The sequence below is a fragment of the Diabrotica undecimpunctata genome, chromosome 10 (genome assembly GCF_040954645.1).
Source record: "Diabrotica undecimpunctata isolate CICGRU chromosome 10, icDiaUnde3, whole genome shotgun sequence".
NCBI lineage: Eukaryota > Metazoa > Arthropoda > Insecta > Coleoptera > Chrysomelidae > Diabrotica > Diabrotica undecimpunctata.
In genome coordinates, this window is record NC_092812.1 from 74513349 (window position 1) to 74536582 (window position 23234).

At 31.9% G+C, this 23234-nt stretch overlaps 2 protein-coding genes across 2 annotated transcripts in view; one reads left to right on the forward strand and one right to left on the reverse strand.

Moving 5' to 3' along the window:
* Dip-C (dipeptidase C) overlaps positions 1–12977 on the reverse strand; it is a 37941-nt gene extending 24964 nt beyond the window's left edge. Inside the window, exons 1-3 of the mRNA XM_072546730.1 lie at positions 12782–12977; positions 7448–7619; positions 4587–4778 (exon numbers count right to left, since the gene is read on the reverse strand). Of these exons, the coding sequence (XP_072402831.1) occupies positions 4587–4778; positions 7448–7619; positions 12782–12801 (384 nt within the window). The 5' untranslated portion in view covers positions 12802–12977. The remainder of the gene's footprint in view (positions 1–4586; positions 4779–7447; positions 7620–12781) is intronic.
* A 462-nt stretch (positions 12978–13439) lies between these two features.
* Positions 13440–23234, forward strand: part of mav (TGF-beta domain-containing family member maverick) — a 209280-nt gene continuing 199485 nt past the window's right edge. Inside the window, exon 1 of the mRNA XM_072546745.1 lies at positions 13440–13540. The gene's annotated coding sequence lies outside the window, so the exon portion shown is untranslated. The remainder of the gene's footprint in view (positions 13541–23234) is intronic.

Here is a 23234-nt window from a genome sequence, read left to right on the forward strand (position 1 = left end):
CGACATTCGACGCCTAAATGTTTCAGTAGAAACCTAAGACTGGTAAAAACACTGAATCTTTCTTTTGGAATATCAGTTATCTCGGCTCTATGTGTAATGTTTTTCATTTCCGAAAAAAATAAAGTTTTCTAGAATATTTACCAATTTATTCTAAGTCTTCTAAATATGTAAATTTTTTTTGTTTGTTAATTGTCAGTTCTACCTTTACCTTATATCTTTGACATGTCTTTTGTGCTGTCATTCGTTGTGTTTTAGTCACATTGTTACGTTTAATATAATATCTTGGTGTTAATACGTTGGCGTATTGAGGAAGTACTGCGAAATTAGTCTGTTTTAGTATATGAACGATATCTTTCAAGTGATACCAATTAAATAGTTCAATTGAATAAATTAAACATATAGACAGGTTTATAAAACTCTGTTAATTTTTCAATTAATTTTTTTAAGGCATTATTTTATTTTTTGTTGAAAATTTTAATTTTAGCGAAGTAGTTTTATATCTCGGTAAGTCCAGGTTTTTTAACTCCGCCTACAGGATCATTGACATACTACCTCAATGAACTAGTTGCCGGTCCTAAGCCTGGAAAAAAGAGGAAGGTTCTTGGGTCAGATTAGCACTTTAGCCAAGTTAAAAAACGTTGTCTTTATCTAGCAGCTAAGCGTAAAGCTGCAGAAGATATAAGTACTCAACCTAGGAAAATTTTACATCACGTTTTAAGTGAAGAAGAAAATACCACTTTAACTATTATGAATTTGAAATCAGTGAAACGAAGTATTTATAATGTAAGAAGAAAATTACTCCCAGTTTTACCAAAAACGTTAGAAGAAGTACTGGAATCGTTGGAAAAATTAGAGGACCCTATCATCCCGTCTAGAAATGAAAACTTTTTATTGGTAAATTATAAGAGTGCAAAATTGGCTATTATATCTTGTGAGACAAATCTCAGACATTTATGTAAGTATTCTAAAATATATATGGATGGTACATTTAAATATTGCCCAAAATTCTATTATCAAATGTTTACAATTGATGGATAGTACAATGGCCACTACATTCCACTAGTATTTTGTTTATTGCCAGATAAATTATCATCTACATATGAAACATGTTTCAATTTAATAAGGACCAAATGTTCAAAGCTAACTTTAAATTTTCTTCCAAAAGATTTGGTCATTGACTTTGAAAAATCAATTCATAAGGCTGTTAAATCAGTTTGGGGTCAATCTAAAAAACTATTACTAGGCTGGTATTACTACTAGGTTTTTAAGTAAGTTTATTATTATTTGCTATTAATATTGTAAGTTGTAAATGAAATTCACTAATCTAAGATAATAAATTTTATAACGCAGTAAGACAACTTTAATTATGGGATTTATCCCCACGGAGCTCGACGCCTGGACGAAAGTGTATATGCAAAAATATTTGACTTGGACGAAAGTGTTATTTCTTCAGGTAAAAATTTAAGGTAAAACTGAACTCATTACGATATTCCCGACGAAAGTGTATCTTCTCATTGATTTAACTCAATTTTGGGGTTACGTTAGCAATGAACTTTATAAAATACCTCCAAAAACAAGGAATGTTAGTGACTTATTTAATGACCGTTTTCGGGCGTGCATAAGTGTTTTAGGACGTCATTTTGAACACCTTATGTAATGTGTTACATTGACTACCAGATTATTAATCGGTAACGGTGTCAGTGTTAGAGAATTCAGTCATGGCTTACTTAAAATCTGTAAAAATTTAGACACATAATTAATTTAATTTGCTTTGAAAAATGAAAATATCTCAAAAACTAATAAATTTAGACATGGGGAATATCAAACAAAAATTGAAGTATTCAAACATTAATAAATCAGTTTATATTTTTAATGTCCACCACTATCGAAACATCAGCAAGCATTTTAAACAGTATTTCAAAGTTTATTATTAACCCTTTATATTTGAGCCTCAATTGGAGAAATGTATCACAAAACACAAAGTTTATCACCAGTTTTGTAATTAAAATTTTAGAATGGTAAAATTATTGGGATGACTCTGTAAGTTTTTTCTCTGTCTTTTTAATATATAATTCACTATCATACATTTAAAAAGGTGGTATGGATATATTGCTAATCTTAAGATTTGTGTTTTTATAGATATTAGATATATAAATTACAAAATAAACTTTATAGACAGTTTAATCGCCAATTAGAGATATTAGTAAATAGCAGATAAAATACAGATTGGCAACTGATATTTATGGTTTAGATACAATTAATCAGAATTTATACAAAATTTTAATGATTTGTTGGTAAAGTTGTATACAGTACATGATTCATTTTTTAAAGTAAAATGGTATATTAATGTACTTATAAGAAAGCTTGTGTATAGATATTAACGTGGAAATAAGAAAGACATACAAAAAACTTAGAACATAGAAATAAATTACCAAGGAAAAGAAAAAATCATAAATCATACGATGATTTATGATCATAAATCATGTCCAGATAACATATAAACACTTCAGAAAACTTTCCATAGTTGCATAATAGTTTCTACTTCAAATATTTAATATTATTTGGTCACAAAAATCAGTTCTAAAAATCCCAATTATTGTTATCCCTATTATTAAACCAAACAATAATAAAGATAAATTACACCTAGGATTATATCGTGCTATATCATTAACATGTTCTTCATGTAAACATTAATTTTGGATTAATGTGGAACCTGGAAGAAATTGATCAACTAATCATCGAACAAGCTGGTTTTATTCCAGTTAGATCTAAAAACGACAATATTATCGATCTGGAAAACGCTATTCACGAAGCTTTTAAAAACGATCAAAAACGTATGACAATTTACTTTAACATGGATTGTATGGAAACACAATATATTAAACATTCTACAAAAGTCACCATTTTGGAATACATAAACAAATTTTTAACTCAAAGAACATGTAAGTCCGAGCGAATTGCGATATATCCTATCTTCGAGAACAAATCCCACAAGGATCGATTTATCAGTCTTACTCTATTTTTAATAGCAATATACTATATAACGAAAATCATTGCGAAACCTGTTCAGGCAAGACTATATGCTGATGACCTGATTCTTTACATCAAAGGCAAGAACGTTAATAATATGGCGCCAATATTAAAAGAATATTTAAATAAACTAGTAAATTAATCCCTAGGCACCGGTTTTAGTTTTTTTTTCAATACAACAATATTTACAATATTAAAAAAAAACATATTGAGGATTAAACTAAATCTCACGCTTGACAACCAAAATCTTTTGTATACAAACGAAATAAAATTTTTAGGAATGATATTTGATCAACACACATGAACATTTGTAAAAAAACAGTTTTTTTGCACTACATTATAAATTTTATTATTTTTTTTAATAACAAAATAAAATGTTATTAATACATTTGAACATCGAGGAATTACCGTCTTCTAAGGCTAAATATTTATACTATTGAACTTGCTCTATTAAGAGCGTAGACGCAAAATTTCTGGCCAATGCTTTTTAAATGAATTCATTTTTTTCGAATCCTGAGAAAACTAACAAATATTTTTGAGAAATTTAAACGCAGAATGAAAGATTACATTATTAGCGAGGGCCGAAAGTCCCTTAGAATAAAAAAAAGTTTTTTTGAATATTGAAAATTGTAAAGAGATATTTGAAATTAAAAATCACACTAAATTTTCTCTTTTTTTTTTTTACCCCTGTAACTTATTAAAATAACCATGATAGAAACATAAACATTATACTTTCGGCCCTCGGTAATAATGTATTCTTTCATTCTGCGTTTAAATGTTTCAAAAATATTTATTAGTTTTCTCAGGATTCGAAAAAAAAAGAATGCATTTAAAAACATTGGCCCGAAATTTTGCGCCTACGCTCTTAATTATTTACAAAATAAACGTTTGAAAAAGGGGTATGTTTTTTACTTATAAACAATTGTAATAACTTCTATATTTTTCAAGCTACAGACTTGTACGTACAACCATTGGATAGCTGGTAACAAACTCACATTTAAGAAAAACCTTCTATGACCAATAGGAACGAAGTTAGGGACTATTTATATACACACTAAATAAAATTTGGTACTTGTAAAGTGTGAAAAAAAAAAACAAAGAGATAAAATAAGAAATAATGAGTAATAAAGAATAACAAATAAAATACATTACTATATTAGAGTCAAAATAAAACAAAACAAGGTATCTAAAATATTGCTTTCGCCATATTCATGCAATTATTGATCAATATAGTTTCTTAAGAAAATACATTGATTCGAACGATTTTCTAACAATGACTTTTTAAATTCTCTTGTGTCCTCAATGTATATATATATATATATATATATATATATATATATATATATATATAGCTTTTTTTGTTTTTTATTACTTATTTCTTTTAATTTTTAACTCTGCTTGCTTCTAGTACAGTCTGTTTCTTATTCCTGTATATTAATTTCTCTTTCTAATTTATTACTAAGGATTTAACTATGTCAGACTACTCATAGAGTAGTATCGATTTCCATTAGACTAGTAAAACATAAAATAAAAATTAACATACACTAGGTACTTACTTCATCGACGTAGTGTACATGATGTGACTTATACTTCTTTTTAAATTCATCCAAAGGAGTGAGGGGACCCATCCATACAGCATACTCTACTGGAAGACGAGGAAAGAATAAATGGCTATCTCCTGTTACAACATCTATGATTCCATAGCAGTCAGCTTCAATAACTCCAAAACACCAATTGAAGTACGCTTCCTAAAAAATTGTAAGTACTGGTTCAAACAACCAATATAGGTAAGCTTAATAATCTGGCTAAAGACATACAATGAAGATAAAACCATGTGAAAAAAGGTTACAATTATCTAGATCAGAACAAATCTAGATCTAGAGCAAAGGCTGTAGCCGGATACGATGGTAAAATCAGCACTCGGCTGTATTCTCATTTGGGATAGATACTCGAAAGTACATATATTATTTAGAAAATCCTTTCTCTCCTATCGCAAAAATTATGTTGTTTCGAGAAAAATTTTCCTGAACGATCCTTTGCCTTAAAAATTTTGAAAAAATTCATGAACATATATTTTCACGCCCAGAAAACTGATTTTTTTTTCAGATTTTGTTAATCAATATTGAGCTCAGGAAAATATTTGAACTTTTTAAAGAATTTTTAGGTCATGTAGGTAATTTTTGTCAAGCTTCTAAATAATTATTTTTCATGTATTTTTTTACGTTCTTTTGAATGGCGCGGTCAGATTTACCATTTTCTCTCCGGAACATCATCAAAATTCGAAAAACACATTTTTTTGGTGTTTCCCTGATGTTTTTAGCACTTAAATTCAACTGCATATCAATAAATAACGATTTTTGATATATTTGTTTGTTATTTCTAATAACGCGATCAGGTTTGCCATTTTCAGACCAGAACATACTCAAAATACGACACACCCTGTTTTTTGATATTTTTCCCATGGGTTTAGGACATAACCTCAACTGCATGTGAATGAAGAACGGTTTTTCTTTTTTTTACGTTTTTTTTTTCTAATAAAAGGGTCACGTTGGCCATTTTCAGACGTGTTTTTGGGCATGAAAATGCATGTTCATGAATTTTTTCAGGTTTTTTAAAGCAAAGGATCGCTCAGAAAATTTCTTTAAAAAAGCAACATCTTATCCGGCTATTCCTATTATCCCGATTGCTGTTTATTGCCCACCGAATAAAATAATTAAAGCTGATCATTTTACTAAATACTTTAAGATGTTCGGGCACCGTTTCATTACTGCTGGTGATTATAATGCCAAATTATTAAAAAGTATTAATGAGAATCATTTAACTCCTCTCTCTATTGGACAGCCAGCCTACTTATTGGCCTACTGATTGACAAAAAATTCCTGATCTTATTGATTCTACTATAGTAAAAGGAATGTCACATACCTACCTCTAAATTTCCCCTTCATTTGACCTCTCATCAGATCCTTCCCCTTTTTTCATAGATCTACAAAGCCAAATTCGTAACTGTCCTAAATATTGAAAACTTTCGAAAGCATCTCAGGTATTACAAAATCATCTGCTTAAACTAGAGAGCTGGCTTAAACTATGGCGAGTCCAAGTCAACAGTTTAAAATCAACACAAATAACGTTTACTTTAAAAAAAAGCGTCACCAGTTTCTAGTTTCTATAACATTCCACTACCAGTGAAATATCTGAGAATTCATTTGGATAGCAAACGTTATTGGGGCATCCACAACTGGAAGAAACGCCTTTAACTCAGCTTAATCAACAAGAAAATGTATTGGTACTTGACTCGAAAATCAAATCTTAGCCTGGAGAACAAACTTCTGGTTTATAAATGTATTTTAAAATCGATATAGCTATACGCAGCACAAATCTGGGGTACAGCAAGTAATACCAACATACAAAAACTGTTCCAATCGAAAGTACAGCGCCAGATCTGCAATACCCCTTGGTATATTACGAACCACAGATTACACCACGATCTACAGTTACCAACAATTAGTGACGCAATATCTGCTGTAAACTCTGCATACAAAACCAGACTATCTTGCCATCCAAATCCACTGGTCACGAATCTGTTCAACATTTCACATGAAATAAGATTAAAAAGACCAGACCCTTTGGACCTCTAGTAAACCTGGAGAAACAGAGTATAGTGTCATAGTGCAGTGAAATAACAAGTTTTTAATTTGGTGATTTTTAAAATTTTCTCGATTTTTTTTTAGACTTGTGATACTCATGTTTGTTCTCAATGTTGTTTATCTGTATTAAATTTTGTTTGTTAAATTAAAATTAAGTAATTAATTGTTATGTCATAGATTAAATTTGTAATATTATAAATATGTCTTACCTGGGTGCCCGCCTGGGGCTTCCCACTATGGTTATTGTACATAATTTATACATATTGCTTATTATTTGTAATGAGACAGAATCTTATCCCGCTATAACCTATTATGAAGAAATAACTACATATAGACATCAAAATAAAAAAGTATGAAAACTTAGAAATAATAATAATTGGCAACACTCGCCACTTGAAATATAACGTCACTAAGCGGAAAAGAACTGAAGAAATGGACGGTTATATCTTAATATTAAGCTTCAGTGAATTCAAAAATGGTACGATAACACTAACCAATAGACACATATTATATTATTCTGGTAGAAAAGCACCGCACAGAGCAAATAAAAAAATGGTGATAATATTAACAGAGACATTAAACAACGAAGTAATAAAATGTCAACATGGTAGGAAACAAAAAAAGAAAAAGTTACAAAATTTTATGAAAAACTAAGATAAAGTTTTTTGGTGTGCTATAAGATCCATGAATACTACAGGCGATATACTATTGCTATTATTAACGTAAAAATCGCTGAGACTTCAATTTTATTGAGCGAATGGAAAAACACTTACCTGTCTGAAGAGGTAGCTTGTGTCCGAGTCGTAGATGGAAACCTCAGATCCACCTTGGAGAACCACAACAGAGTTTTCTACAACTTTTTTCAATCGTTCCACAAGTCTCTTTCTATTGGTTTCATATAGTATAGGGGGAATTTCAAAAGTATGAGACCCCATAGACAGTGTTCTATAAATTTTGATAATCATATTTATATATACTTATGTAAAATAAACAATATAAATAAAATAAATTTAAATACGAAAATATTTTTTTTTATAAATATTTTGGGGGGTAAAGGGGTAGAATGCGAAAACATGGAATTGCTTCCAGTTTACTCCACTTAGCCTCTTCTACTCAAATCTGACTATCACCTTCACGCTGGTGCCCCCTGTTAAACCGAGCAACTCAACTGGAGATCCGGTATCCAACCCGGGTGGAAAGTTGGGTCGGAAACGGACGAGAGCGGGTGAACTGGTCCTCCAGGTTGGGGTTGGGCGTGTAGGGTTAACACCCCGACACCGTAAAAAACAACAGGTTACGAGAATTCAAGATAAAGTTTCCGGACTGAAATCTAGACGACGACTGGGCGAGAAAAAGGACAAAGAGTTACAATTTAGTACGTGGAATGTGAGACACTTATATAGAACTGGAGCATTGCGGGAACTCCTTGATATCCTGGATAAATATAACAGACATCATAGCGCTTCAAGAAGTTAGGTAGTTGGGAAAAAATATACGAGAAAAAGAAATATACCATGTACTATAGCTGCCACCCAACAGAGCATAAACTTGGAATAGGATTCATAGTCAGCAGCAGAGTGAAGCACCTAGTAATAGACTTCGAAGCCATAAGCGACAGAATATGCAAAATAAGAATTAGGGGAAAATTTTTCAAATATTCAGTAGTTAATGCCCATGCACCCACACAAGATAAGCTAGACAAAGAAAAGGTTGAAGTTTACGAAAACTGGAAGAAATAATAAAGAAATGCCCTAGAAATGATATAAAAATAGTACTTGGAGATTTCAACGCAAAAGTAGGAAAAGAAAACGATTACCTATCCACCATTGGAAAACATAGCCTCCATAACGAGTCGAACAACAATGGAACACGCTTAATACACCTTGCGGCCTCAATGAATATGGTGATAGCCAGCACATGCTTTGAGCGTAAAAATATACACAAAGGCACTTCGGTTAGCCCAGGCGGTAACACAATCAATCAAATTGACCATGTTGTTGTGGATGCAAGACATTACAGCGATGTTATGAATGTAATGCAAAAAAAGGTAAAGGAAGCAAAGAAGATAAATTCGAGATGGACAGATTACGAAACCCTGAAATAATTAAAAAATTTGAACACAAACTTAAAGAAAAACTAGAAGACCAAATGAGTAGTACTGTTGAAAACATAGATAATTACTGAAATGAGTGCGAAAATATCCTGAAAGAAGTAGCAACAACAGTTTTAGGAAAGAAGAAACAAGAAAGGAAGGGGACAGAATGGTATGATGCGGAATGCGCACAGGCAACTCAAAAAAAAAAATCAGGCGTATGGGAAACTCCAAAACAGAAGGACAAGACAAAATCAAGAGGAGTAAAAACAGATGAGACAAGCAGAGAAAAAGATACTAAAACAAAAGAAAAAACGACATTTAGAAAACCAGCTACAGGAACTAGAAAGGCTCAATTCACAAAGTGAATCTCGAAAATTTTATAAAAATGTGAACCACAACAGAAAAGAATTTAAACCTAGAATAACCATAATAAAAAGTAAGGAAGCCGAAATTATCAATGAGCCGGATCAAATAATGGAGAGATGGGCGGAGAATTTTGCTGAGAAATTAAATATAGGCAACCGAGAAGTGACTGACATAAATGACCACAGTGGAGACGTAGACGATGAGAGGGAGAAAAATAATATACCAACAGAAGAAGTTAAGGCAAGTCAAGGCAATAAAAAGGTTAAAAAACAACAAATCCCCTGGAGAAGTTGGTATGTTCAAGTATGGAGCAAACACGCTAAAAAAATACATAATAAAACTTGTTGCATCCATTTGGAGAGAAGGAAAACTCCCAGACAGTTGGAATGTAGGTATTATAATACCTATTCACAAGAAAGGGGATCCACTAATATGTGACAACTATCGAGGCATTACCATCTTAAATACGGCTTACAAAGTACTGGCTTATATACTTTATGATCGTTTACTAGTATATACTGAGGAAAAAATAGGCAAATACCATAGTGGATTCCGAAAAGAAAGGTCAACAATTGATCAGATTTTCCTTCTCAGTCAAACCTTAGAAAAGACATATGAATATGGAATCGATACCCACCACCTCTTCATAGATTTTAAAAGCGCTTATGACAGTGTAGACAGAAGCGCACTTTATAATGCCATGAACTAGATATTCCATAGCAGAACTAGATATTCCGTCGCATCTAATAACATTGGTAAAGGCAATCTTTCGAAAGTTGAGTGCAAAGTAAGGTACAAAACAGAGTGTCAAGGTCTTTTCAAACACATACTGGATTACGCCAGGGAGACAATCTATCGTGCCTATTGTTTAACATCGCGCTAGAAAGAGCTATAGAGAAATCGGACATAACAACCAGAGGTACGTTCATCAATAGAAGTGTACAGATATTGGCCTACGCAGATGAGATTGACATAGTAACACAGATAAAAAGAGACCTGATACAGGCTTTTGAAACATTAGAAAAAGCCGCGAAGACAATGGGACTGCAGGTCAAGGTATCCAAAACAAAATACATGAAGGTCACGAACAGCACACAAATAGCGGCACCACAAGATCTGGTGACAGAAGCACACATTCAAAGGGGTCTCGGAGTTTATATATCTTGGAACACAACTAAATAACAGCAACCTAGTAAGCGTAGAAATTAAGAGAAGAATATACCTGGCGAACAGAGCTTACTTTGGACTAAAGCAGCTCTTAACATCACACATAATTAGCAAAAAAAACCAAGATATTAATATATGAAACTCTTATTAAACCTGTCCTGACATATGCGTCAGAGACATGGACTATGGTAAAAAGCGACAAAGAACTGTTAGGACGATTTGAAAGAAGAATACTTAGGTACATATACGGAGGAGTACAAGAAAGCGGGATATGGCGCAGGCGCTACAATTTTAAGTTGTGTCAATGCTATGAAAAATGCAACATTGTCCGATCCATTAAAATTAATAGACTAAGGTGGCTAGGACACCTTGAAAGAATGGACACTGGAGACCCCCAAAGACAGATATTATATCAAGAGCCAGTATTAAACAGGAAGAGAGGCAGCCCAAGATCTAGATTTAAAACTCAAGTCGAAGATGACTTGAGGAATCTAGGGGTCAGAAATTGGAAAGCCAGGGCGAAAGATATGGGGGAATGTAGACTAATTCTTGAAGTGGCCGAGACCCACATAGGGTTGTAGAGCCAAAGATGATGATGACTAAAATATTTTTCTGGTAGAATAACATATACATATTTCTTAACACATTTTTTATTTTTAAATGAGGATTAATTTCCCATGTTATTTTTTTCCTAATAAAAATAACATATTAACTATACTATAATAAGTGGTTTTTACATTTTTTCTACCAGTTTCCAATCTTTGACTTATCTATTTATTCTATTTATCTCAATCTCCTTCCGTATTTTCTGCGTCACTATCATCATTCAATTCAATAATAAATTTATTTACACCATTTATCCCTAAATCAGCTACAAAAAATCAGTTTTAGTTATAGACAATGCATCCTACCACAATGTGCAGATGGATCCTAGCCTAAGTCGAATTGTATGCATTAATTAAAAAGGATAGACCACCTTATAAAAGATAAATTGTTGACACACTGCAAAACATGAAATTTTGACATTGCATCTATCATCTCCTCACCTATCGAAATACTATCGAATGAATGATACTATCGAAAAATATGGGCACTAGTAAAGAATGAATTAGCAACCTGTAATGTCTCATTCAAATTAGATGAATTACGGCAGCTACCAGAAGAAAAATTTCAAGAAGTAACAATTCAAAACTGGCAAACCATTTGCTCCCACATAGAGAAAATTGAAGAAGAGGTATATGGAAATAGAGTACATTATGGATGAGGTGAAAGATTTAATAATCAATGTTGGAGAAAATACTAGTGAGAGTGGATCAGAACTGTCTGATAATGAATTAGGATACGATAATTTAGGTTGTCAACTATTACATTAATCAAAATTTTAATTTTAATAGTTTTTATAATAATCTATTTAATATTTACGATTTAAACATAAAATTGCAAACAATCTCACATTTTATTCCTTGAGAATGAAATAAAAATATTTTGAAATATTATTAAAATATATTTTGTCTTAAAGTTTTTTTCTGGCCTTTTTTTGTATGATGCATTTGTTCTTATTCCTGCTCTGAACTACCCAGATACCTATATTCCCGACAACTTATAATTATTCAAAATCAGTTGAGAAATGTAGGAATTAACTACATTTGTAACTAATATGTAAGATGTTTCTATGTCCAGGTCTGAAACTGTTTTCAAAATGCGAATTTTAAATTCATCAAGTGTTAATTTTACAATTATTGTTAATTTCAATAGAGATATAGAACAATATTTGTAATTTCCTCTTAAATGATCCTATACTAATGTGAATAAATAAAGACTGAGCACTCAATCCTATTGTTCAGCTGGAACACCTATCTTACTGGACTCAACATATTTTGTCTGTTTATTTGGTCCTAGGTCTCCCCATTAGTTGGCTGGGGTGTCTTTAAATATTTCTTTATAATGAAATTTTAATAAAAAAAATGTCACTGCTGTGTAAATAATTGTTGGACTTTGTAATTTAACAATAAAATGTTTCAATTAATTTGACAATAAGAGGAATAAAGAAATTAACAAACCACTTGTTGACCTTTGTTGTGTTCACAAATGATCTAAAGTGCCCATAAAAGTCTTTTGTTAAGAGTTGTTGATCTTGTGCAAAATGCAAAATAGGAAAATTTATTTTTTAACTTTTTAGAATAAAAAGTGTTTATGTATAATTTTGAATAGTTTGTTTCATAAAGTATTGGATTTCCATTATTATATCAGTTTAATAATGACAAAACATATTTCTGTCTCTATTTTTTATTACCTTTTTTTAATACTAAGAATTTTTTGTATAATTAAACATTGTTTCATTGCAAATATTTAATTATTTATGTTAGCATTAAAAACTTTGTTATTGTTGGTACTGATAATTATTTGTAATAAAAAAAATAAGAAGGTCAAATTAACTTACACTAACACTTACAATTTCTATTAACAAAAATAAACTTACCCTACATGTTTATTTGCCATTATGCCTACACAATCTGAAACCACAATAACTGATAAATCCTCTTTTATATGTCGTGATAAGTAATCTAGCCTGATTTGTTTATTATTTATTGTGTGTGAACTATAAAATGTAAAATATCTGGTATCTGGTATCTTTTATACACTGCAGGTTATCTATATTTGAAATAAAATCAGCTGATTGCATGTCAAAAGGAACATATGGGCACAAGTTCCGATATTGTCCACTGAAGCGCTGTAAAACGACGACTGTCATTTGAATTCCAACGTTTTCTTTCTATCTTGATTTAACAAAAAGTATATATTTAACTTATAGTGACTATTATATTCAGATTTAAAATATTAATAGTTTACTTATAATAAACTAGGATGTCTTTCCTAGGTAATTCTCCTTCAACACCATATACCAGACACATGAGAGTTCCACGTTCCGTGATGATTGGTTTACTTATAATATAATATCGAAGCAACTACCTATTTCCCAAAAAGTTCGAAAACTCTAGAAGCATAAGTTTGATTAGTACCACAGGTATTAAAATTCTTTTTATACATTTTATACACGATAGAATATTATATCCAATAAGATAATTATAGATTAATTTTAATTTGGATTTAGAAACCCAAAATGATCTGAAAAAGTCTTTGGAATTAAGAAGGCTCTATTTAGTATCCAGGGTTAATTCAAAGAGCTGGAGATCTATAGAATAATTTCGTAATATGTTACGAAATAGGTTTCGATAAGGTAGGTAAACCACAATAAACAACTGTCGATATTCTGAGAAAAACAGATTTAACGATAATAATATGAGAATATTAGCAAATTTAATAGGTAATATAAAGACATTGCAGGGGTAGATAATGAGTATTCCAAAAAAGGGAAACTTTTTTACATGATGTTTATTTCATAGCTTGAGTAAAAACATACCTATCGGGTAAAATAATATAACACCCTAATTATCATACTATTAATTGTAGTCGTTTATATAGGAACATAAATTGTTTTTCGGAAACTATCTTTCAAAATTCAAACTTAGGCTTTGTATTCGATACGCAAACAATTATATCACTTTCCAGTTCTAAACGATTTCTCAAATAGCATCATTGATAAGCAAATTAAATAAGATAGTACTCCAGTAAACGACCGTTTTGGAGTGTAATTTTCCTCGTCACGACGAATTTGCTTACAATTTGGATTTAGGTTCCTCTTAACCTCTATTTCATTTTTGGACTTGAGCCCAGGGTTGCTTTTACTTGGGGGTGAAAAAACGTAGGTACGCTAAAAAAAAGTCCGGAAATGGATAAATTTACTAATTCTAATCAACTTTTATTTCTACAAAATGGTTTTTAAGTTTTTCATAGCTTAAAAGCTTACAGAGTTATGAAAAAAAAAATAAATAAAATATTTTAGGAGATATCAGAACGTGTATACTGGAGCATTGTAAGATTCACATAATGTGCTTTTAATGCACAGACATACTTTCACACATCCTTACAAACTAATAAGGGTTGTTTTTACGGTTGAAATAAAATAAATTCATAACATTTTTATTTAAAAATATTGTATTTATAGTTTCAATGAAAAAAAACTACAACTATTCGAATTTTTTCGTAAGGGTAGAAATTATATGGTAAAAAATTAAGACAGTAAGAAAATCTAAATTTAATGTCACTGTACAATTAAATAATTCCAGATTACTTGAATTTACACTTACATATATGATTTTTTCTAATAAGGGTCGTTTTTACCCTTAAAAAATAAAAGCAACCAAAGGCATAAGCCCAATTTTGAATTTTAGGTAAGTATAACCTAAATCAAAATTTCCATGCAAATCAGTGGAGACCAGGTATTCAATGACATTGTTTTATTACAACTAATCTAGGGGGTAAGATTTAGGGATTAAATTGTAATAAAATCTTAAAATATGTTGTTTGTTTAATGTTAATTGACATTCTTTCACTTTCTTAAAACATGATTTAAATCAATTACCCGCTTTAACGGTCGCTACCTTCCCTAGGATGCGATCGGTCGCGCGTTAGATTCTATTTAAGTATAAGTATACACATTTATTTAACACAAAATATTCATTTACAAAAGATCTTCCTGACTGGAATTATTATAGTCAATGTAAGTATATATGTGGTTGTTTGTGTATGTTCTTTGCAAATTGGAGATGTAAAAGTTGCACAATGATGTTGGGTGAATCGGTTTTTTCTAATTGGGCAGTATTTACACCTGGCTTTTTGTTTAAACTGCTGGTTGGACAACAATGCGGTGATCCTATTTTTGCCAATAACATTGGTTATTTTTTGTCGAAGTGAAATAAACAGGTTTAAAATAGAAGTCGTATCAGCTGGTTGGAAAGTTGGGCAATCAATTGTTCTTCTTGCATATATTTGATCGGTATTACATCTATAAATTATCTCAGCGTTTATTGTAGTTATGTTTAATAATGAAAAAATACTGTTAGTGTCCACCGATTGCTGACTCTTGCAACATAATATTCGGATTTTAATTAATCTACCACGTCCACCCGCCTTTTGTGGAATTATAAAATGTTATATCGGGTTTGTAAGCTTCTTGGGTCGTCGCATCTATTGCATCATCATCATGTAGTTAAGAGTATTAAAACATTTTTTTTTCGGAACATAGAAACCTAGAATACAGTTGTTTCCGTCTTTTCCAAAACCGAACATGCTACTGCACAAAGGTCGAATTTTCAGTTGAAGGAATTCAGGTGGTCTTCTTCTTCTTCACGTGCCATCTCCGCGACGGAGGTTGGCAATCATCATGGCTATTCTGATCTTAGATGCTGCTGCTCTGAATAGTTCAATTGATGTGCATCCGTACCATTCCCTCAAGTTACGCAACCATGAGATTCTTCTTCTTCCTACACTTCTCTTGCCCTGGATTTTCCCTTGTATAATCAATTGAAGTAGGTTGTATCTCTCATTACGCATAACATGCCCCAGGTATTGCAGCTTTCGTGTCTTGATGGTTTCCAATACTTCCATTCTTTTGTTGATTCTTCTCATGACTTCGTTGTTTGTCACATGCTCGGTCCATGATATCTTCAAGATTCTTCTATACACCCACATTTCAAATGCTTCCAACTTTTTAGCAGTCGACGCGTTAAGTGTCCATGCTTCTATCCCATAAAGCAGAGTCGAGAAAATATAGCACCTTGCCAGCCTAACTCTCAAGTCCAATTTCAGTTCTCTTGCACGCATTCAGGTGGTATTTCTTGCTTATTCTTGCGAATTGTGCCAACCATAGTCAGTTTATGATTGACGAGCAAGTCGTTAGCAAGTGCCACGGAGGTAAAGTAATTGTCTGTTGTCACGTTTCATCCAGTCTTATTAATAGTGGATATCAGACGCTTTAATACACTGGAAGCATCATTTGGCAACCGATATGGACCTTCTGGTTGGTCCAGCATAAATTTCTATATTGTACGTATAAAATGTCCTGGAGTCAGCTAAGCTATATATTTTTATGCCATATGTGGCATGCTTATTAGAAATGTATTGCCTAAAGCGGGACCTTCCACGAAAACTATCAACCATCTCATCTATCGTTACATACTCTTCAACGCTATAATTTGATTAGCATGCCTTTACAAATCGATCAAATATCTAAATTGTCATTTTTGGCTCTTTCTTTTCTTCTAGTTATGTTGTCGAATCGTAAAGCCCGAACAATAACTTGAAATCTTCGCTCCGATATTACAGCTGTAAAGTATTCTGGTGCCGTACCAACTGTAATCCACAATTCCGAAGTGGTCACATGTTGTCCTTTTTTCACTCCCGCCATGTATAAAAGTCCCAAGAATACGTAGATATCGCGACTAAGATTCCCTCAGTTGTTATAATTTCTGGATCGTAAAATTAACAATTTGTTCCATGACTAAATCAGGAAAAGATTATTTCCAGGAATCTAAAATGGTTGCAGCTATTTTGGCAATGGCTTTTACACCAGGCAGTTGAGACGTAAGGTAGGGGGACGTGGTTTTCGTTTAGCCAAGTTAGGTTTGTGAGTCAGCCACTCTGTAGAATCTTTTCTTATGAAAACAGGTTCCCTTCTTGTTCTGTTGAGCCACAGGTTGGGTAAAAATCACGTCAATGCCAATTTGGTGACATTGTTCTGTATCAGTATTACGCAAACTATGGTCGGAAGCAATATCACTAAGATCCTGATCAGAATCATCAAGTTGTTCTATGTCGCTCTTTAGTTCTTCAACATCACTTAAATTAGAAGTTTCCAAATGTAATTGGTCTGTTAAATTACATGCTGGACTGTCCTGCGCTTAGGAGGTATCCCCTCCAGGCACTTATGGTGCGAGAAGAATTTAATACTAACATATCAACTTAAATGAAAAAAAAAAAAAAATTACAGTGCGACCGATCGTTAATTTACAAATATATTACTTGTTTCTAATAGGGACAGCTTTCACCCCTAAAAAATAAAAAGAAACCAACGGCACAGGTCCAAAAGTGAAGTGGAGGGTAAGTAGAACCTAAGTCTAAGTTTTTATGCAATTTGGTGGTGACACGAAAAATTACAAGGTATCGCCGTAGTTTACGTTCATTTACTGGACTATAGGCAGTGCAAACGGAATCAAACATTTGAGAGTTTCGCTCGCCAATTTGGGATCCGTCCTCTGGGAAAAATTCTGGTTTTAATATCCCATCACTTGGTATTTCAATAATTTTTTCATTTTTGTAGAAATTTCAGCTTGTTGAAAATAATTGTTCAAAAAAGGATTCAGTACCCACCTGTATATACTTCATGTTATGGCTGGTTTAAATTTATTTGGGGAAATGGTCATAGAGCTGTTGTTTTATATTATCCAAAGTAGCTTGTATATCTGTTAAAATGTGCTAAAAATTTATCCTATTATTTAACTAGTATTTATAAGTACTTTACATAAAAGTTTCAAACAAACACTTTCCGGTAGCTATGGTTTCTAGCGGAGAACAAAATATAATATCTTCTGTGATGCCGTTTTTTTTTGACAATGTTCAGTTTACCATAGAATTTTGAAATGTCCAGATCACATCAGCATGATTGTGACTGCTCATCCTAGTTGTCATATGTCAGATGTTACTTTAACATTTCCATTAAGACCAGGAGCCATTCTCTCTCCTGCTGTCACCCACTATGTAGTAGGGAGTTTTTGTAACTACATAACGTAACGTATCTCTCTATACGTAAAGAATTAACGTATCGAAGAAGATGAACGTTAAATTGAGAGTTTTTGTTTTGCACGTAACGTAACGATGGTGTTGCCTTCACCGAATTAGTGATTAACTAATAAATTGTCAGTGCCAGTCTTGTCCTTGTCATTTAACCCTATTTTTGATATTCAAAATAAATAACAAATATTTTTTTGAACAATTTTTAATTTTTGAGATGGACGCGATATTAAATGTAGGGGCCTTTATTGATAATGAAGAAGACGAAGACATAGAAGATGCCCTTCTTCTCCACATCTTGCACGACTATACGACCGCTTTAATTTTGATACTATTAAAAATATTTTTCGCTTTTGAATTAAATTCCACCTTTCTGGATGGTCGAAAGGGTTCTTGCCTACGACTACCTTCAACAAGAACAAATTATCTTCATTGCTGAAGTGAAGTCGTTTTCTATTGCTTTCCATTATTTATAAAAATCAAAACAAATATACGTAACCACAAATGTAAAAATACACGTACCACGTGTGCTTATGAAATGTGGATGTTGAAATTTTGGTAATCGGGTAAGATTCCCTTGCGCATTCGGGTACCATCGGCTCGATAGGGATGCGTATGAACGTAACGTACTAGCCCGTTACGTTAGGTAATACGTATCTAGATACGTTAGTTCAACCATTAATGCGCATGCTTATATGTCAAAAAGATACGTTACGTATACGTATTTGCTTGCACAAAAACTCTCTAGTTTCTTCAAATTTAAAATTTTTTAAAACTATTTGTCCTTTGTCTAGTGTTTGTTGTATAAATGTATTATTTAATGTTTATGATATTCACTGGATAGCCTATAATTTTGACGAAGTATAAAATTTTTTTTGTCAACCATCAACTTCGAGTTTTTTCGAAGTTAATTAATTTTCCTTCACTTGAAAAAACGTTTCTTGGCTTATTTCAGATGTCCCTGAAGATGCTCTAAAAGCGAAAGTACTTGGGCAAGATTTAATAAAAAACTGTGCTCGATATCTGCCTTTTATTTGATTAAAGTTCATTTATCCGAGCATTCAACCATATATCACTTTAACACCAATTAGTTCGTAATACGATCGACATGATCGGACAACTGGACACATTTGAAAATATCTGTAGATTCATTCATCGGCAGAGCGAGGTACTTACACTTTTTGATGTTTTCAGTATTTTGTTCTCGGATATCTTCTGCCATGTTACTTATTCTTCTTTGCATATTTCAGAAAGGGGTACGGTTTTTATTTCTGCAGACTCTTTTTAATCTATTAATATTTCCACCATCTTAACAGCTGCAGGTAGAATAAAATCTTCAGCAAGTGTATGTGGCTTTTTTGAAATGCGATATGCAACTCTATAGCTTGCTAGTAATGCTTTTTAATTTTTAGTGGTTGATTATGAAGAGACCTTTCTTGGCTTTCTTTCACAGAATTCTAAAGGCTTCTGTTTTTTTTTTGTCTGGATGTTTGCTATCTAAAAGCCGAAGTAGTTTCGAGTACATCATACTTTCTTTTGACAAAACTTCTCCACAAATTGTAGCTTACTTATTCAAATGGACTGTAAAGCCATATTTAAAATACTTATTACTGTAAAATCTGTTTTTTCCTTTGAGATGAAAAAACCAACGTAATACAAATAACGTGCTTCAGCAGAACAACGCAACGTTTGCTGCTTAATCAACGTTTTTTTCCTGCTAGCATAAAGTCGAAAATCGCGGCACTAATGTTGCGTCTTCTCTTGGTTAAATACGAAAGGAAAACGCAAAAGAAATTGTGTAAATGACTCATAGATGGCGCAAGTAAAAACATTTTTCTCTATTAAATAATTGTCAAGATAAAGTCATAATAAAGTCAAGAAAAGATCAACAACATAAGATCCACGTACTTACAAGAAAAGAAAAAAGTGGTATTTTTACAATATTATGATATTGTTTAGCCACACAATTGCCACTGCCAACAAAAAATCTTTACAAAGTGAATAAGGTGCATAATTCAGACGAATTATTATTTATATTTTGAAAACTGATACTTTTTCATGTTAATTTACTATTTTAGTTGGGAATGAGCCACAAAATTGACTTATATTGCACATTATAATAAATAGACAGGTAGACTGCATACTATAGTAGCACCAGGAAAGGTGTCTTCAATTTTTTTCCCTTTTAAATAATGATATATTACCAGAATACTGTATAGTGCCTTCCAAGTATTCTGTTAAATGCAGACATTCCATTTCTAACTTCTCGTGTACGTCTTCATAATAGATTTCAGCAACTTCTTTGCAACTGTGTCTCAACTATTAGAAATTTGGAGATTTCAAGCCACGGCGTTGACTAATCGCTATTTTAGATGAACACCCAGGATATCACTTATGGTTATGGGATAAAGATTTTTATATTTCACATATATTTTCTCCGTGCCTAGATAACCGATTCGGTTAACATTTAGTTAGTAACAAGTAAAGACTAGGGGACCCTAATCGAGTCTCTGGGCTCATGTACAGTGGAAAGAGGAGGTCGATTATATAAAACTTTACATATTTACAAAAAATACTTTACTTTCTCTTTCTTTCAAACTTATAACAAATAAACTTATTGTCGAAGATGACACTCTTGTTAAGTATTCTAATGACTTATAGCTATCCCCAGTGGCAAGAAATCTCAAAGATACTGTAAGTTTTAACTCAGAACTTACACTACTTCGTAAGTCAGTATTTTGTTTATCGATGTATGGACGAACCTTAAATTAAAATAATTTTAAACATAAATACCTATTTTAAAGTGCTAAAACTTACCTTCTGTTGTAACATCATAAATACGTCGTATTCCATACGCATAAAAATTTTAAACTCCTTTCCATCTTGCGTTAGTAAAGTTGTGAGCAAACCTTCTTCAATCCCAAATATGTGACGCTCTTGTAAATGTTGTTTCACGCAAATGCTTCTCTTTTTCTTTATTTTTTTGTCTTTATTTTTCTCCTTTAAAATGTTTAATAACACTAATGCAACAGCAGCTCGTTTCTTTCTAGATGGCGCCATTTTTAAATTCTCTTTGAAACAACTCTGATCGCTTTAATGTAAACGATCGCAGTTCTACTCGTAATTCAAATCCGAGCTACTCGGATCCGAGTACTTGTAAATGTAAAGCGGACTTTGGGTTCTTATTCAGAGTCCATAGACATATCCCTTTGTGGTATACACTCTGTTCATATTAGATTTCCCCCTTGATTTGGAAATGTTAAATGATCAGACTTCAAAATATATTTAGTATATTAAAAATATACCCTTGCAAAAGAACAAACAAAATGCACCGTGGAGGGAGCTCTAAAAATGAGCCTACATATATGCCAAATAAGTGTTCTAAACATAAAAAACACCGCAATGTTCTCTTCTATATTTTGTTTTTCGGTTCTTATGAGATCCACAAAATTTGCTTCTTCTAATTTGCCCTCTTTCGACTGGAGCTTCGGTAGTATCTTGGTTTGTTAATTCTTTTAGACGTAATCGAATCAGTCTTAGAATATAATGGCGAATTGGATCTTTTTAGCATAAGTTCATATGATACTAACGGAAATTACATTTCACAAGAAATCCCAACCTTTGCTTAATGTAACATTTGTTGCCTATATTCAGTGTGCATTACAATAGAAGTACATATCTAAATTGAAAATTAGAGGGGGAACTTTTTTAACGATTTATGCGTTGTGGAGAAAAAACTTCTGCAAAATAAATTCAAGTAATTTTAAAGGTATATATTCTAGTTAAACAACGTTTCTAGGGGTATACATTTTTAAGTATAGTAATTCGTTTGTACAAAACACAATGTTTCCCCTTCTTATGTAAGATACGTGATATTGCCCCTCACTTGTTTTAATAACTTTTTTGTAATCTTTTAACAGGGTTTTGGTAAAGAAAGTAAACGTTGTATGATATTAATTACTAAAGATGATCCTCGTTTAACTGGTTTTGTTTTATTTTTACCAGGAAAAAAATTTTTTAAAAAGAATAGAAACGATATTCACATTTATTGATAACGTTTAAGTAGTAAGCCCAGTAAAACGACCGTTTAGATAAAAACCAGGAAAAGTTTATGGACGCAGTCATCATTTAAAATACTATATTTATTCAAATGGGGTTTTAATTTCTTATGTTAAGCTAAAATAAAATAAAAATAAAAACTTAATACCTATGTAATAAGGACATTTTAAAGTTGTGTACGGCAATACCCTCCGTTTTCCTATACATAGTCACAAAATGTTTATCCAAAATGGTTACAAAGTCTGTAGAATGACTAAAAAACATTCTTCCGTATTAAATTTTGAAATATACTTGTATAAAAACAAATAAATAGTGGAAGTTTTTCTAAAAAGAAAACGAAAAAAAAACAAAACAATTTGTTTGTAATAAACTAAGAGATTTAAAAATTCCGTTTGAACTTTTATTAAAGACGTTTACTAGTTCACTTGTAAGACAAACAACAAAAACAAATATTTATAATAGAATATTTGATGTCTCTCAATATTCCTCATAATGATAAGCAATCGAAGAACTTTTTTCCATTTCTAAAGAGTTAACCTACAGAACAAAATTTTGTGAAGTCATCAATCTCTTCTTTCCATGTCAAAAACGTTGGTCTTCAACTCAAAAAATATCATTGGCCAAATCAAGGGTAAAAAATAACAAATATCCTACCAGTTAGGAGTTTTCATACAACGTTATTTGAGCCGGGCTGTGATAAAACAGCACAATTCGCGATTGAAAACAAAGTATCTGACCTCTGGCGGAATAAATTTAAACTACTAAAAGTGGTATAAACAAACCAGACAGCTGTTGATTTGAATAGAATTATTAAATTTTTTTAGTAAATTTCAGCATTATGACTATGTCACAGTATATTGCCAAAGAATATTCTTTAAAAAGCAATATACTGTGACTACGTTAAAGTATTTTAAATCAAATCGATATTGTTCTGTTCCTCAATGCAATTCAAGATCGACAAAAGATATTTCTCTTTCCTAAACTGGAAAACGAGGAAATCAATAAAAAGAAAATACCACTATCATTAAGTCAATAACATACTGAGAATACATCATTTATTTTCTTGAATAACAGAAATACAAATACTTACCATGTTGGGATAGTATCGTGAGGTTTTTTCCTCATGATTTATTACGGAATCATTTAAAGACAAATCATGTGCTATGATCTTTTTTGACAGGTAA